This window comes from Megachile rotundata, chromosome 15, assembly GCF_050947335.1.
Source record: "Megachile rotundata isolate GNS110a chromosome 15, iyMegRotu1, whole genome shotgun sequence".
NCBI classification, from domain to species: domain Eukaryota; kingdom Metazoa; phylum Arthropoda; class Insecta; order Hymenoptera; family Megachilidae; genus Megachile; species Megachile rotundata.
Window position 1 is genome coordinate 6,547,033 of NC_134997.1, and position 17,365 is coordinate 6,564,397.

At 32.2% G+C, this 17,365-nt stretch overlaps 2 protein-coding genes across 15 annotated transcripts in view; one reads left to right on the forward strand and one right to left on the reverse strand.

Moving 5' to 3' along the window:
• Positions 1–17,365, reverse strand: part of LOC100876585 (opioid-binding protein/cell adhesion molecule homolog) — a 657,546-nt gene that overhangs the window by 184,209 nt on the left and 455,972 nt on the right. For 12 of the 14 annotated variants that reach the window (XM_076540714.1, XM_012288703.2, XM_076540720.1 and 9 more), the window contains one exon: positions 13,038–14,025. The exons of 1 other annotated variant lie outside the window; for it this stretch is intronic. In XM_076540714.1, the coding sequence (XP_076396829.1) occupies positions 13,713–14,025 (313 nt within the window). In that variant the 3' untranslated portion in view covers positions 13,038–13,712. Of the gene's footprint in view, positions 1–13,037; positions 14,026–17,365 lie in introns of those variants that run through there. One more of the 14 variants, XM_012288704.2, reaches the window with a different exon arrangement.
• LOC143265949 (uncharacterized) overlaps positions 1,313–17,365 on the forward strand; it is a 199,091-nt gene continuing 183,038 nt past the window's right edge. Inside the window, exon 1 of the mRNA XM_076540724.1 lies at positions 1,313–1,581. The gene's annotated coding sequence lies outside the window, so the exon portion shown is untranslated. The remainder of the gene's footprint in view (positions 1,582–17,365) is intronic.

A 17,365-nucleotide genomic window follows, 5' to 3' on the forward strand; every position in this document is an offset into this window, starting at 1 on the left:
TGAAGATTCAATCTTGAAGCTACTCGATAGTTATAACGTTATTGTTTCCAAATATGGCGGCCCGGAAATTGCTACTACGAATCGAGTGAACGAGTTAATCTGAAACTTCCATGTATTTTTTCACGAATCAAAAATAATTTTTAGAAAAAAAAATACGCCGACTTCGAAATGCACTAAAAAGTATAAAATAATTTCTATTTCCTAATGAAGTAATTTCTATTTCATTCAATCATACAATTACGTAACAGATATGAATGAAACCTATTTACTCGTTAGGTATTATATTAAATACATTTCAACCTTTTCGGAGGCGGCGCAAAATTAAATAACATATTCAAAATAATCTTTTAATTTTTCGCCGCCTCCGAAAAGGTTGAAATGTATTTAATATAATACCTAACGAGTAAATAGGTTTCATTCATATCTGTTACGTAATTGTATGATTGAATGAAATAGAAATTACTTCATTAGGAAATAGAAATTATTTTATACTTTTTAGTGCATTTCGAAGTCGGCGTATTTTTTTTTCTAAAAATTATTTTATTTCACACTTTTTATCGGCCGGCAAGACGTGTTTGTAGAAACAGTAGAAAATCGGCGACTGCATGTTGACTCATATACCACCAGAGACACGGAGGCATACGTAGAATTCAATATATTAGTAACAATAGTTTTTCGCTAATAACTCGAAAACTAAAGCTTCCCCTTAATTGTGGATAAGGAAAAAGTTGTTCAGAATCGTGCCCCTGATAACATATTAAAAGGACATTAAAATCGTCCAAAGTTGATTTCAAAACTTTTCAACAATTTTTCGCTAATATCTCGAAAACTAAAGCTTTCCGCGAAATTTTTATATGAACAAAATTGTTCAGAATCATGTCCGTGATAAGATATTAAAAGCGCACTAAAATCGAGAAAAGTTTATTTCAAAAGTTGCCGGTTTTTTTGCAATAACAACACTTTGCAACTGAAAAATGAAAAATTTTTTGATAATGGTACCAATGGGGAGTCAGAACCTACCAGATGCAAAAGGTTTCGTTCCGATCGGTGCATCCAGCTAGGCGTAATAGGCGGGCACACATAGAAAAAAAATAATAATAAAAAAAAAAAAAAAAAAAAAAAAATAAAAAAAAAATATACTGATCGAATTGAGTAACCTCCTCCTTTTTCGAAGTCGGTTAAAAATCTGCTTCTTCGTCTTTGCGGACACACCGATGACATTTTATAATTTCTGTTAGGTTGGTAATATAAAAATATTCAGTTTCTCCCGTTGGCGACACTGTACATTGTTTCTAAGTTGGTACAACTGGTCGACCGCCAACAGTCCTGTTTTCCCGCTAAAATGCATTGTGCGCGCTGTCACCAAGCTACGCTTAGAAATATCTTTAGTTTACTTAAAAGTAATATCTTCAATTTTAAATATAAAGTGTTATTCTGTGGTTTTGAATTGTATTTTCTATTAAATATACTAAGTGCGGAAATATAAACTGTCATCAGTGATCTACGAAAGCTACACATGACGAGTGACGCACTACAATGGCGAAGAGTATACGCGTTCATTTACGAGGAACTATACGAAAAGTAAGTTTTAATAAGGAACTATATATCATGTCAGACACCTACCTTCTTATCAGTGTATTTATATAAATTTTGTTTTCCTTTAATTATGAAGAAATTTCATGTAACCTACATTCGTGAAATGTGCTATGTCGTGCAATGTGTCGTGATATCAAAAGATACAAATATGGACGAAAAGAGGAAAATTGAATAAGGCAATAATAATTTGTCACGATCGGTTTATTATCAATGTTCTATGGAAACGTATACATGAGTATAATCAGTACGGATACGATTTTCGAATCGTGTAGAGCTTAATCGATAATTATTTAACAGACGATACATCGATCGAACATCCCTCGTTAATAGGAATGATACGATCTCGGAGATACAATCGTGCATCATTTTTCGAAACTAAATTGATGTTCAGGTTTTTCTTTTATTTAAATAATCTCGTCGTTCGCCAGAGAAATTCTTGCGTTCCTTTTATTCCTTAATTTCTTTAAATATCGATCTATCGGTCTACGATGAACAGAGTTCTTTTCACGTGCGTTTCTCGACATAATCCTTCTTATCTTAAGTTGCAATATTTTTTACAGTTACTTAACAATGGATGATCGACATTTTTTCTGCTTCGTGGGTGACATTTGTGCGTTTATACTGATCTTTGCCTTTTTTTACTTATTAAATAAGTAAATATTTAATTATTTAATAAATTATAAATAAGTGAAATAAAATTTATGAAATAAGTTTAGTTTGTTTTGCAATTTGCAATAAGAATAATGTGCATAGTAATAGTGTGTAATAATATAATAGCAACTGGTAAGTACATACTCTTGATGTATTAATGGACGCGTATTTGGTGGAATCTATGATTTTTATAAATTACAATTATTTTTTGTATTTAATCAGAGATTAATAAGACTCTATGTTAGATCATTTGATTGCTGTGATATTAAAATTAGAAATTTTTGAATTGCAATCAGTTATTTGAGAAGATAAATATAGTGCAGATATATCTTTAATTTTCCAGTTTTTCAAATTTCTTAAAATCACAAAAATGATTTTTAAATCTTCAAATTTTTAAATCTTGAATTTCAGAAACTTCCTACAAATTTCAAAATTTGTATATATATAAAGTTTCTAGATTTAAAATATTTAAAGAATGTCAAGAGTTAAAATATTCTAAAAATTTCAAGAGCTTAAAATATCCTAAAAAATTCAAGATTTAAAATATCTTAAAAATTTCAAGATTTTAAAATATCCTAAGAATTTCAAGATTTTTTGAAATATCTCGGAAATTTCAAGGGTTTAAGATATTACAAAAATTTTTAATTTCAAATAGCTTAAAAATTTCAAGTTTCCTCAACTTTCTTAAATCTCAACTTCCCCAAATTTTTAAATCTACAAATAGCTAAATTTTCTGGTTTATAAATTTTCAAATTTCCTAATTTCTAAATTTCCAAATTTTTAAGTCTCAATTTCCCCAAGTTTTCAAATCTCCAAATAGCTAAATTTTCTGGTTTATAAATTTTCAAATTTTCTAGTTTCTAAATTTCCAAATTTTTAAATCTCAATTTCTCCAAGTTTTCAAATCTCCCAATAACTAAATAACTAAAGTCCCCAATAGTCTAAATTACCAAATTTTTCAAAACCTTCATACTCAAATAAAAAAATCATGAAAATAAATTTAAAATGAAAAAATGTATTTGCAAAATCAAAAGAGGTCTCCAATTTTGCTGTCGCATATCTCCAGTAAATAATAAATTTTGTGTATTTAACATATCCGGGTTACAGGAAATAATAATTTAATCTATTTTGTTTGCAAAATCGCAGGGATTTTATCGTTTCTTCTTGCAATAGCGTTCAATCAATCGTGGATATTTACGTTCGTCAATATTCAAGCTGATCACGTAACATTACGTGTTCAACGTACCAATTACGGACTACATTCGACATCTGCGTCTGTATGAAACATATAGATAGAAGTTGAAGTATCGGAATCGATATGAACAAAAACATGAGATTATTGTAAACATAAATACTTACTTAGAACGTAAAAAATAACTGACTCTATCGATATATAAAATTTGTTCTCAAAATAACATCTTAGAATTTAAGTGTTTTAGAATTTTTTTGTAAATAGTAGGAATTCTATGAATTTTGGGAATTTTAAAAATTTTGGGAATTTTGGAAATTTGTTGAATTTTACAATTTGTTTTATGTTCACAAATTTTTTGCATTCTGGGAATTTGTTGAATTTTACAATTTTTTCTATGTTTACAAATTTTATGAATTTTGGGAATTTTTTGAATTTTACAATTTTTTTTATGTTTACAGATTTTTTTAATTTTACAGTTCTTTTTATGTTTACAGATTTTTTGAATTTTGGGAATTTTTTGAATTTTACAAACTTTGTAAATTTTGCGATATTTTAGAATTCGTTGAACTGTAGGAATTTTTTGAATTTTGCGAATTTTTTAAATTCTGGGAATTTGGAGAATTGAAATCTTTTGAAATTTTTAAATTCTGAGAATTTGGAGAAGCGGAATTCTTTGAATTTTAAGACCTTTGGAGATTCTTGGAATTTTATAACATGAGTTCATTTGAAAATTAAAAAATTTGTGAGTTTTAGAATGGCGAGACTTGAGAAATTAGAATTTTGTAAACTTCAAAATTAGATTAAAATCAAAATTAAATTAAAAAGTTTAATTGTCAGTTAAAAAGTTTGGTTGTTCGCAAACATTTTAATTAATGAATTTGACAAATTTAGGAATGTGAGAATTACAAATTGGGAAATAGGAAAATTGAAAAATTGAGAAATTAACACATTGCAAATTGGAAAATATGAAAATTGAAAAATTGAGAAATTAACACATTGCAAATGGGAAAGTAGGAAAATTGAAAAATTGTCAAATTAGCACATTACAAATTGGAAAATAGGAAAATTGAAGAATTGAAAGATTGACACATCACAAATTGGAAAATAGAAATATTGAAAAATCAAGAAATTGAGAAATTAATACATTGCAAATTGGAAAATATGAAAATTGAAAAATTGTGAAATTAACACATTGCAAATTGGAAAATATGAAAATTGAAAAATTGTGAAATTAACACATTGCAAATGGGAAAATAGGAAAATTGAAAAATTGTCAAATTAGCACATCACAAATTGGAAAATAGAAAAATTGAAGAATTGAAAAATTGACACATCACAAATTGGAAAATAGAAATATTGAAAAATCAAGAAATTGAGAAATTAATACATTGCAAATTGGAAAATATGAAAATTGAAAAATTGTGAAATTAACACATTGCAAATTGGAAAATATGAAAATTGAAAAATTGTGAAATTAACACATTGCAAATGGGAAAATAGGAAAATTGAAAAATTGTCAAATTAGCACATCACAAATTGGAAAATAGGAAAATTGAAGAATTGAAAAATTGACACATCACAAATTGGAAAATAGAAATATTGAAAAATCAAGAAATTGAGAAATTAATACATTGCAAATTGGAAAATATGAAAATTGAAAAATTGTGAAATTAACACATTGCAAATTGGAAAATATGAAAATTGAAAAATTGTGAAATTAACACATTGCAAATGGGAAAATAGGAAAATTGAAAAATTGTCAAATTAGCACATCACAAATTGGAAAATAGGAAAATTGAAGAATTGAAAAATTGACACATCACAAATTGGAAAATAGAAATTACTAATTTAGAAAACTAACATTTCAAGAAGTTTATAATTTTTTAACCTAAATCCTCTAAATTTAAAAATATAAAAACTTGAAGTTCGCAAATTTTTGAATCTCTGTCATCTCTATCATATTACAAACACCCCCTCCTTATATCGCCATTATTCCACTAATATCTTATTACACCTTCCCCAAATATCTTTCTCCCCTAAATGATGTTATTCCTCAAACCACAAAACAAGTAAAACAACATAAATTTTTCCTGAAATTTCATTTCTTTCACAATTTAAAAAAAATCATAAACTTCATACCTTGTTTATTCTACACGTCCATTAATAACCAATAATCACAAAAATAACCTGCAAAATTTCTTACCTTCGGGTCCCGTTTGACCCTGTGTTTAAAATCGCACGTTTAAAGGTAATCACAAATCGATTTCGCACAAAGTAGAATCCACAAACGAAAGCTCAAACGTTTCCACAAACGTAACCTTATTAAATTCTTAGCAGTGTTTGTAATTAATCATTGTTGTGGAGAAATTTCACGGTTAATTAACTGGTTGCTTTGATCCGATGTTTACAAAGGATTCGTTCATTCGAAATCGATCAGTTAAACCTCCACGACTTGTTCATTTGGATGTACGCGGCTGAAGTACCGGTATAAACGCACCAAGAAACGTCGATACACGTCGAAGCAGTTTCCTCGATGCCAGATGGACAGAGTTTATTTCGTAGGAAAATACCCCGTGGGTCTTCGACTGAAACATCCTTAAGCGAACGCTCGGAAAGTTATAAATATTGTTCGGAAGTACAATCAAAGATGCTCTGACAAGATGGCGGAACTTCGGACAGATTTGAAGAGCGTCTTCGAAGTTCCTTGAATACGATGTAAACTCCGGCAACGAATTTATGGAAAATACTAAGTAATTTTACTTTGTTGCGAGTGTGATTTAATGTATGCAAAATATGCGGAATTCTGTGAAAGCTGTTTTGCGATTTTACGTTTAATTAATTTTCAAGTCGCCGGTTTATTTTTGGCCATTTTGGATTTAAATATGGCGGGGGGACTGTGTGGGAGATGAGAATAATTTATTTAAACGTGATGATGTATGGGTGTTTAAGGGAATGTACATGTTAATTACAATTGTGAAAATTGTTGAATAAATTTTTTGATGTTAACTCCCAGTGTTATTATTTAGTTTATTTAGATATAAGTTAAAATTGTAAAACTTTTACAACTCTTAAGAATTGTTTTTTTTTTTAATTTGAAAAATGTAGAAAATTGTAAAACTTAAAAAATGTAAAAAATTTTAAAACTTAAAAATAGAAAAGATTTAAATTAATTAGTACCAATTATTACTTATCAATAATTATCAAATAATTCATCAAATTGTTATTACTCTCAAAGATTAATTTATGGCTGATTAATTGAATTAATCAGTTATTAAATTAAGAATTAAGACCAATTACTCATTACAAATTAATAATAAAACAAATTTGAGTGAGTTTAATTATTAAAGAATAATTAAAGAATAACTGTATTAATTAATCATTAATTTAAAATAGACAATTAACTTTAATAATTGATGATTAAATTAATAGTTAATATCAGTTACTTATTATAAATAAATAATTCATAGAACTTGAATGAATTTAATTGATGATTAATAATAAATGCGGAATGTTTAATAATAAAGAATAATAAAATAATAACAATGATAATAAGAAATAATAATTATAAGTATTAAATTATTAAATATAAATGATTTCTGAAACAAGTTTAAATAATTTTATTGTTAAAAAATGTTTATTTTTAATCAGTTATTACTTTCTAATTGTTAATCAATTTTAATAATGAATCACTATTAATCATTTTAAATAAATAATTTCCAAAATAAATTTTAATAATAATTCTCAAAGTTAAATTAACAATATTATCAAGTTATTAATTTGTATTTGATAATTAACTTTAATAATCAACTATTAAATTTATCAATTAATATTAGTTATTATGAATCAGTAATTTATAAAACAAACTTCAACGAATTTAATTTATGATTAATTCTAATAATCAGTCATTAATTAATAACATGCAACTCGTTAACCAATTTTTAAATTATTAATTACTATAGTTTATTTGTTATAAATGAGCCTTTCTTCCCAATGTTCATTTTAAATGTTACGTATAATGAGATAATATTCAAGTTTTAAAATACGCAGTTTCATTTCCGCTGGAATAAATTAATATTTCAAAACGATCTGGTTTCAGTCGATATTTTTAACTTTCCAAGAGTTCAATCCTAATTTTTCAACTTTTAAAATTGTAATATTACTATCAGTAATTTACATTATATCAATACACTATAATTTATCATAATAAAAATTTAAAAATGAAATATTAAAACATTTCAGATAATTTAAATCGTCATACCAAAGCAACGAACATTTATTGCAAATAAAAAAATAAAAAACTTTTCCCAGAAAGCAACGTATTTTTATGTTCGAAAACATTGTGTCATTCAAAATTTACATTCGTTACTCGAAAAATGCTTAACTCTGCAAAAAATAAATCAAAATTGAAGCATTAAGCTTTTAACACTCGTAAAATTTGTCAACCATACAATTTTAATTGCAACACCGAATCATTTTTCGCCTGGTTAATTAAAAAATGACTCGAATTTTCTAAAAATCACGTTCTCATTTTTTAACGATCACCCCCTCAATATTTATCGAAACGCGTTAAAATGGTTTTCGAAATGTTAATTCCTTTCTGTCCAATCGTGGATTCGAGGAATTTTCGATTGAAAACTACGACAAACCTCGTCACTCGTAGAAGAGTTCACGTTCTTCCACGCGTCTCGGGTATGCATATCGTTCCTAGTTCTACGACTTATCGATTTTATTATACGTACACGGATATGTGATGGTCTCGTATGTCGATCCGAAATTAAGGATCTGCAGCGGTGAGCTCGGTTTTGGGTAACGTTTCGAATTTCGATGATCCCAAGCGAGCTACTAATGCGCACCAGTTAGAACCTCCGTCTCTAGGGAATATTTAAACGAGCACGTGGAACTGGAATTTATTTTTATTTTCACGGACACTTTCTTTATCTCTTTTTTTTAACCCCCAGGGAAATTGTACGCCTGTGCGAGGTGGGAAAATAAAACGCGGAGATCGGATTGTTTGAATCAACTCACGTGGAAAATACTTTTATGCCTTCTGGTTACTTTGAGATATTGTAGAAAGTTTCTCTCGAATATTTATCAACCATTTTATGCTACTAATTCCACCATTTTGTACGCAGTGAATGTGATTAATTGTATAGAAATCTTGTAAACTTATAATAAATAATGTGGAAACAAGTGTTTTATGCTGTTATTCTATGTCCTTGAATTTTGTATACGATATATGCCATTTTTTACAGGACTATTTATATAAAGTATCAACCATAAAGGACAATAAAAACCAAAGAGTTATCAAACCCTATGTCAGTCATTTTATGTTTATAAATCCACCATTTTGTGTGTAACATCAGAACACATGTTTTTATATAAGATTATTGTGTAAACAATATAAACATTTTGTAAACTAAGCATAATAAACTATATTGAAACTAGACTTTTGTGTTACCAAATATGCCAGCCATTTTACATCACTAAATCCACCATTTTGTGCAGCGCTTTAATACACATGTAATTGTATTCACATTACTGAAATATCGTAAATTAATAATAGTAAGTAATAGGAAAAGTAGAATATTGTTATCAAATTATATGGCAGTCATTTTGTGTCCTCAAATCATTTTATATGCAGCATACTAATAAACATGGTATATTCACAATACTAACAGTAAGTGTATAAACAGTGTAAAAATAATGTCAATCAACTAGAACGAACAATACATAAATAAAAGTATTGTGTTGTCGAATCATGTATCCGCCATTTTAAATCCACCATTTTGTATGCAGCACCTTAATGGAGGAGATTCCTTCACAAGAGTAACTATGTAAACAGTATAAAATTACTGTGAATTAAATAGGACAAACAATATGTAAATAAAAGTATTATGTTGTCAAGTCATGTATCTTCCATTTTGTGATTCTAAATCCACCATTTTGTATGCAACGCCTTAATGGAAGAGATTCCTTTACAAGAGTAACTGTGTAGGCATTATAAAATTACTGTAAATCAACTAGAACGAATAACACGTAAATAAAAGTAGTATGTTATAAAATATATCAGCCATTTTATGATTCTACATCCACCATTTTGTACGCAACATCTTATTACAGCTATATTTATAAAATTAACCAGTGTAAGCAGTACAAAAGTACATCATCCAGAACGAACAACACGTAAATAAAAGTATTACGTTATGAAACCGTATATCAGCCATTTTATATCCCTAAATCCGCCGTTTTATGTGGAAAATCCTAACGCACATGGTTCGTTCGCAAGACTAATTGTAAATTCTACTCTTTCATCGAGTGACCGTGTTATTCCAACTTCGTGCACCTCGAGTATCGTATTATTCAAGGGTTGTCAATTCTTTTCGCCCTGTTATTCGAAACTTCGTGCAGTTCAAGTAGCGCGTTGTTCAAGGGTCACCTGCGATTCTTTCGCTTTCCTGCTTGTACACAAATAAGTTCCGTCGAAATTGTGTCAATATTCCACTGCGCTCTCTGCACTCGTTCTCACAATTCCACTTGTTTGTTCTCCATTTTTGCTGCCTGTATTTAGTTTCCAACATCCTGCTTGCATAGAATGTTATACCCTATATAAAGAACAATTTAAATGCGTTGTGTTCGTTTATCAAAAAATTAACCTCTCCCCAAGAAAATTAATTAACGACTGAATAACGCGCATTCCCATTTAATTTGCAGTATTGTAGTATTCGTTGAGTGCACGAGCATTTAGGGATATAATGGACAATGGTTCTTGGATTATAGAGATGTAGGGTCGTCGGGAATGTAGGGATATTGGTGGATGAAAGGAGATTAGGACATAGGGAGAGTGGGACATAGGGAGATTGGGACGTAGGGAGATTGGGTCGTAGGGAGATTGGGACGTAGGGAAATCGAGACATAGGGAGATTGGAACATAGGGTGATTGGGATATAGGGAGATTGAGACATAGGGAGATTGAGACATAGGGGAGTTGAGACATAGGGGAATTGGGATATAGGGAGATTGAGACATAGGGAGATTTTGACATAAGGAGATTGGGACATGGAAGATTGGAACACAGTGAGATTGGGACGTTGGGAGATTGAGACATAGGGAGATTGGGACGTAGGGAGATTGGGACGTAGGGAGATTGGGACGTAGGGATATTGGGACATAGGGAGATTGGAACATAGGGTGATTGGGATATAGGGAGATTGAGACATAGGGCGATTGGGACGTAGGGAGATTGAGACATAGGGGAATTGGGATCTAGGGAGATTGAGACATAGGGAGATTTTGACATAAGGAGATTGGGACATGGAAGATTGGAACACAGTGAGATTGGGACGTTGGGAGATTGAGACATAGGGAGATTGGGACATAGGGACATTGAGACATAGGGGAATTGGGATATAGGGAAATTGAGACATAGGGCGTTTGGGACATAGGGAGATTGGGAAATAGGGAGATAGGGACGTAGAGATATCGGGGACGCAGAGATATAAGGAACGTAGAGATATTGGGATATAGGAAGATTGGGACGTAAGGATATCAGGACGTATGGATTTCGGGGTCGTAAGAATATTAGGACATAGGGACATTGGGGTCCCAGAGTGAAGGGGACGTAGGGATATTGGACGTATGAATTTCCGGGTCATAAGGATATTGGGACATAGAGACATTGGGGTCCCAGAAATATAGATGACGCAGCGATATTGTGATCATAAGGATATCAGAACGTAGGAATATAGGGAAAATAGGAATATCATCCGGGTCGCAGTGATATAGGAGACGTGCAAACATTGAGATGTAAGGAGATTAGGATGTAAGAATATCAGGGAAGTAGAGCGATTGGGATGTAAATATGTCAGGCTCCAGGAATATTTAAATGTAAGGTGGTTGGGACATAAGAATATGGGGGACCTAAAGATGTAGGGATGTCCCAACGTAGGAATATTAAGATGTAAGGAGATTCGGACATAGATATATCAGGAACGTAGAAATATGGACGTAGGGATATTGGAGACATAGACGTATCAGTAACGTAGGAATGTCAGAGTCGTAGGGATGTCGGATTATAGAAATATCGGATTATAGGAGTATAAGGTTATGTGGACAGAGGTATACAAAGATGCTGGAATACAGGAATATCATGATGTAGAGATGCCGGGACATAGAAATATTATGACATAGGTACACCGGGATATAGGTATATTAGAATATAGGTGTTTCGAAATGTAGGGATATTCGTATGTAGGAATATCAAGTTATATGGATATTGGAATATAGGAATATCGTGATATAGGGACATCGTGTTGTAGAGACATCATTTTATAGTGATATCAGAATTTAGAAATATTAGAATCTAAGACCACGTAAAAACATTAGAATGCCAGTATGATGGAATTGAATCCTATCTAGGGATATTTTAATTTGAGAAAATAGAAATATGTCAATTAAGGGAATATAGAAAATTCCAAACATGGCGCCCAAAAGTACATATATTTTGAAATATAGAAATTTGTAAATATGTATAGTTTCTGTGACAAATCTGGTACTATAGAAGTTTGTTAATAAAGGACCTATTTTTTGAAAATGCAAATAGTTAAATAATGAAGAAATTGCAAGATATGTAAATTGAAACGGACACAATCGAAAGAGGAACATTAACTTTTTACCTTTCGTGCTTTCCACGATTTTTGCAGTTCGGTAAAGTAAACACCGTTACGCGCATCGTTGCGGATTTTCTTAAACGTCAAATTGATTTCCGGAAAAAGTACATTGTCTGTAGCACAAAGCTCGCTGAACCAACGAAGAGAAACCAGTAAACCAACACCTATTAATTTCTCTGGTCCTTTCGTAGGTTGCTCGTTTGTCACTGTCAGACGATACTATTAACCGGGGTGGTGCAGCGTGCCGTTTGATCGCGAAAATTATTGCGGCTGCATGTGGAATTGTCACGGAACAAGTAGCTCTCATGAAAGACTGCCTTTATCGCAACAACGCCTCACCGCCGAAGATTTAAATTCCCCGCTACTCGTTGTTAACCAGAAATAACTTTTTCTTCAACAAGCTGCTTGTCGGTCGCGTGATTTAAATGGCAATACCGGCTGGCGTTATATCATCCAGGTAATTGACGCTTCAAAATTCATGCCGGTCGCTGATCAACGCCGTCAATCTCCTGCTGACCAACATTTTATAAGCTAAGTTACCGATGTCACCTGATAAATTGCAGTTTTAATCACAATTCTGATGTTGTTTCTCCTGTTCGAGTTTTGATAGATTGCTGCATATCAAATGGCGGATTTTTAATTTTGATCGACGTTAGTGGTATTAAAATATTGGGATACAGTAATTGTGATACGTTTGGACAGCGATGTTACATTTTTGAAGCGAAGGTAAAAATGGAACGATGATTTTCATTTGCATAAACTACATATTTATCATTTACACCTGTCAGCGAGAACGAACTAAATTTGTATCCATTAAACAATCGTCCAAAAATGCAAATATGTACACATCAAAAAAGTAACATACCTCTCACCGTAAAATAAACTGCAAGTAACGAAATAAAAGCGACAGAGTTATAAGTAAAAATAAAGTGTGATGTCATAGAAGTGTATTAGGCAAGTTTATCTCGAAAGCAAATACTTGGTCTGAGAAGGAAATCAATAACCGTAGAAAGGCAAGATAAATCAGCAGTCTTTCGGTGTATCGTTCACCTAAACAGCTCCTCGACACTGTCCGTCGTGTTCCTTAAAGTGCCATTTAGCTCCGTCTCGTTTCGCAAAACATCCAGCAAGAAACGTTACCCAGAAACATGGCGTTAGTCCAACTTGGCAAGAGACTGGCGCCCGTTTGATCGCGAGTACCAGCTGCACAGATCCTCATTATCATGGACGCTAAGCGTCCCGGTTGGATCGCATCGAGTCCAACTTGTATCATACTAAACACCCATTTACATGTCGTCGAGTTCTCTTCACAAGAGTTCCTTCGACCGTCCTTGGAACGAAAACAAAAATCACGGTAGCCAGTCTGTACAGACACACCTCGAACGAAGAATATACATCGCCGGAGAACAGTTTTGTCACTTGTGGATCGCCTCCGGAGCCTCGATCGCTATTAGGACACAGTGTAGATTTACTAAACTCGAGTTGGAGGCGATTCAATGGCTAGAATTACGAAGATATCGATGAACAGCAGAAAGTGCGAGCAGAGCCCACGGATGCAATCAGTCTCGAGATACTCGAGTTTTCTTCCTTAGGAGTCTCTTTGATGATCACTTTGCTGAGAGCAAGATGGAGGATGATGTATGTATAGGGGCCACGAGGTCGTCGACGCTGATAGAGACGCAGTTTCCTTTCGCAATCTTCTTCGTCTTTTCCTTGCTCATCCACAAACACTCCTCCGCCTCTGTTCGGTTATGTAAAGGAGAAACGACGTTTGCTCTCGGTTTTATTGCAAGGATTCGTGATCGACCAGTCACCTCGCGAACGAACCGGCGTGCAGAAGCAACAGGAGCAACGCCAGAGTCCTCGTAGCTGCACCGCTGTTGCTCGAGTTCCCGTGTTGCATCGCCGCTGGATGCTCTCCTGCAACAACCATAAACCGGAAATTATCGGACGAATTAAAATGGATAAGGTGTAGTTTTATATCGGTGGCAGTCGAGCGAAACGCCCGTATGGAGATCTACTAGGTGTCTCACAAGTAGTGTCCAGGAATGGGGTTGTCGGGAACGTAATTCTGAACAACTACCTTTGAAAAAAATGGGGTTTCAAGCTTTATACAAGTGAACCTTTGAATATTAACGTTTGTATATTCAAGTTAATGGTCACACTTTGTAACGTACTTATAACATACTTGTACTAAATAACATACTATTCTGGTACGTTTAAGACCCAGTAAAAATTCTTACAAAGCTACTCATTTCAACGTGAAACAACCTTTGAAAGTTTCAATACACTTTACACTTCATTTCAGTAAATTTAGATGAATATGAAAAAATTCAGAAATGTACAAAAATTGGAAAAATGTTTTTCACAGAAAACTTTTTGTGGATTTTAATAAAAAGAGCTAAAATTTTAGGTGAAATAACAGTACGGCTCTTTCAAAAAAGGTATTCAAATTTTCAGGACATAAAGTGGATAAAAATGAAGGTAAATTGGCTGGGGTCGTTATATACCCAGTGTGACCATTAAGGGTTAAAACTTAGACGACTACAGAGTTGGAAATGTTAAAAATCTTCTATCTTTTCGGACGAAATAAAGTTATGTGAAACCAAAACGAATTACTTTCTGGAATCAATTTGTTCATATTGAATTAAAATTGTACTCTTCAGAATTTGGGATGAAATTTTTAATTCTAGTATTTCTAATGTTTTGAGTAAAAATGACTTACGTAGTGTTTGAAAAATTTCATTCGAAGTTATTTATTTTTATTTATGTTAATTTTCATGAAAAGGTCTATAAATACATTTATATTAAAAAAAAGTTATTTTAGTTTTATTTGAAACATTTGTCCAAAGATTATTTCAAGTATTCGATGTTTTACAGTGAAAGAAATAAATAAATAATACGTTTTAAGAGTTTTATTGCACATTCTGGAATTATATGGGAAAATGGCGGCGCTGGAACCATTTGCTGTTCACTGCTTTTAAGATAACCTTTTCTTAGCTTGCAGTAGAACTGCTCTATGTTTTAGCGTAGAACAAAACACAAATTTTTCATTGAATGTATAACATTACATGAATAATAAAAATATGTTAAAACATTCTTCTCAACTTTCTTAACCTTGAATTCCAAACTCTTAAAATTCATAATATTTTTAAATTTCTATATTTCTAACTTGTTAAAGTCATTTTGCAAATACCTGCAATCTACAGTGAATAATTTTATTTTAAAGTTAGAATTTAAATAAACTAACATTTGAACGCTAGTTAATTAACGTTATTGGAAAAATGTTCATTATGAAAGTGGCGCAAAACTATTTTCAGCCGAATACGGTGCAATTTAGCTTCTGTTTTAGTAACGCTAAGTAACAAAAATACGACCCCCGAAAAATGAAAGAAGGCTGCTAGAGTGTCTGAATACGAAGAAAATAAACGACTCGTATCAATAGGAAGTTATATTTTGGAACAATGCGAGCGTGATATGAAAGCAAAAACTGAATGTGAAGCATCTAAAATTGATTCCCTAATGAAACGTAATTGAAGAAAACAATATTTCAGTGAGAGGCTAGTTTAAATAGCAGTTTCATTAAACAGCGTTGGAGTCTATTCTTGAACAGGTCTGCCAGCCTGTTCATCGTCTCCTTCCGTTCCTCGCATTTATGTGTGCTCGTGGGTTTATACTTGGACCGCCTCGGGCGACGCCACGGCATTTCTGTCACGCGTGCATTCTTGCCCGTTAAATGCGCCAGGATGGCGCAGAATGCAGAGAAAATCGGCTACCAGAGGATAAACCGACTGGATTGTCCAGGATGACAAATATAGGAGCTCGCAGGAGCAGGGTGTACCGATGTGCGCGTGCACGTTATCAATTTGAGAACGACTGCGTCCCATTTTCGCGACGACTACGAACATTTTGGCCGAATAGTTTGCGAACCACCTTGTTATACCGAACAAGTCGAAAGCAATTATTGAACGTTGTATACGTTACCGAACCGAATTTTCGGCCTGTAAAAGGAACCATTTCGCATTACCTTCTCCAATGCGTACGATTACTATTTCTGTGGTAATTGATCTTTTTCAATTAAGGTATACGGAAGCCATCGATCCTTTTGAAGGTTCTGACACTACTTTTCATAGCTGGAATAAATCTGACGTATAAAAATACAGAAACTTCAGTTGGGAGATTTTGGAGTTCAGATCTGAAAAGTATTCAGATATCAAATTATCAAATCTTAGTCATTTTTCATAGTTACAAATTTAGATCTTTGGTGACGTGAAAGTTTTGAAATATCCAAGTGTGGGAATGAGAAAATGACAAAACAGCTGACAGTGACCGAACGTCGGTAATGAATGTTATTAAATTATTTATCATTTGTGTAAGAGTTACCGACGTTGCAAGACTTTGTAAGAGCGAGCGGGCGTTCATTCGTTCTTCTTTGAAAAGGCAAGCGGAATAAAAGAGTGTTGATTGGAGACTTCAGCAGAAGGAGGGCGTTTAGAGATTAGACGGAAGAAAGTCGTAAAAGTCGTTATAAATGTTTTGAGTTTTTTAAATAGTGTTTAAGTAAAGTTTCTTTAAAAGTTATTGTTAGTGTTACAGGTTTTAAAAGTGTTAAAGATTTTTGTTAATTAATAGATAAGAGTTTTGCATAAACCAAATTAAAACAGTGACCAGAAAGTCACGATTTCCTAACAAGTTAGAATTAAAATATCTCCTAAACTAATGATTTTTTCACATAAATAGATTAATACTTTTTTGTAAAGAATATGAAGGAGTATCAGCTGACGCAATCAAAAATATATGATTCTATTTAAAATAACATTAATGACCTTCATATGTCCTTTACACGTCCACCTACAAAAAAAATATACCACCAGCATATGGCCGTCTTAAAACCATTCAACTTCATTTGAAACATTGTTTGCTATGAGTAATAATAATGACGCAAATCTAGATCCTGTGTACAGAAATAAACTTCGAAATTAGGCAAGTACCATGCCGCCTTCTAATTATAATATTTTCAGTGAAATCCAAATTATTTCATCAACATCACTTAATGACTCTCCGTATAATAAATCCGAGTACATGGAACAGAACATATAATACGGCTTAAAATCGAGTTATATATAAATTTAATTAATCCTCGATTTCCTGCAGGATTTAATAAACTCCGAACAGATTAAATTCCAATTTAAATTCCGCTGTAGACGAGCTAAATATTATTAAAAAATGGATACAATATTGACAAGTTTATTCACACGAG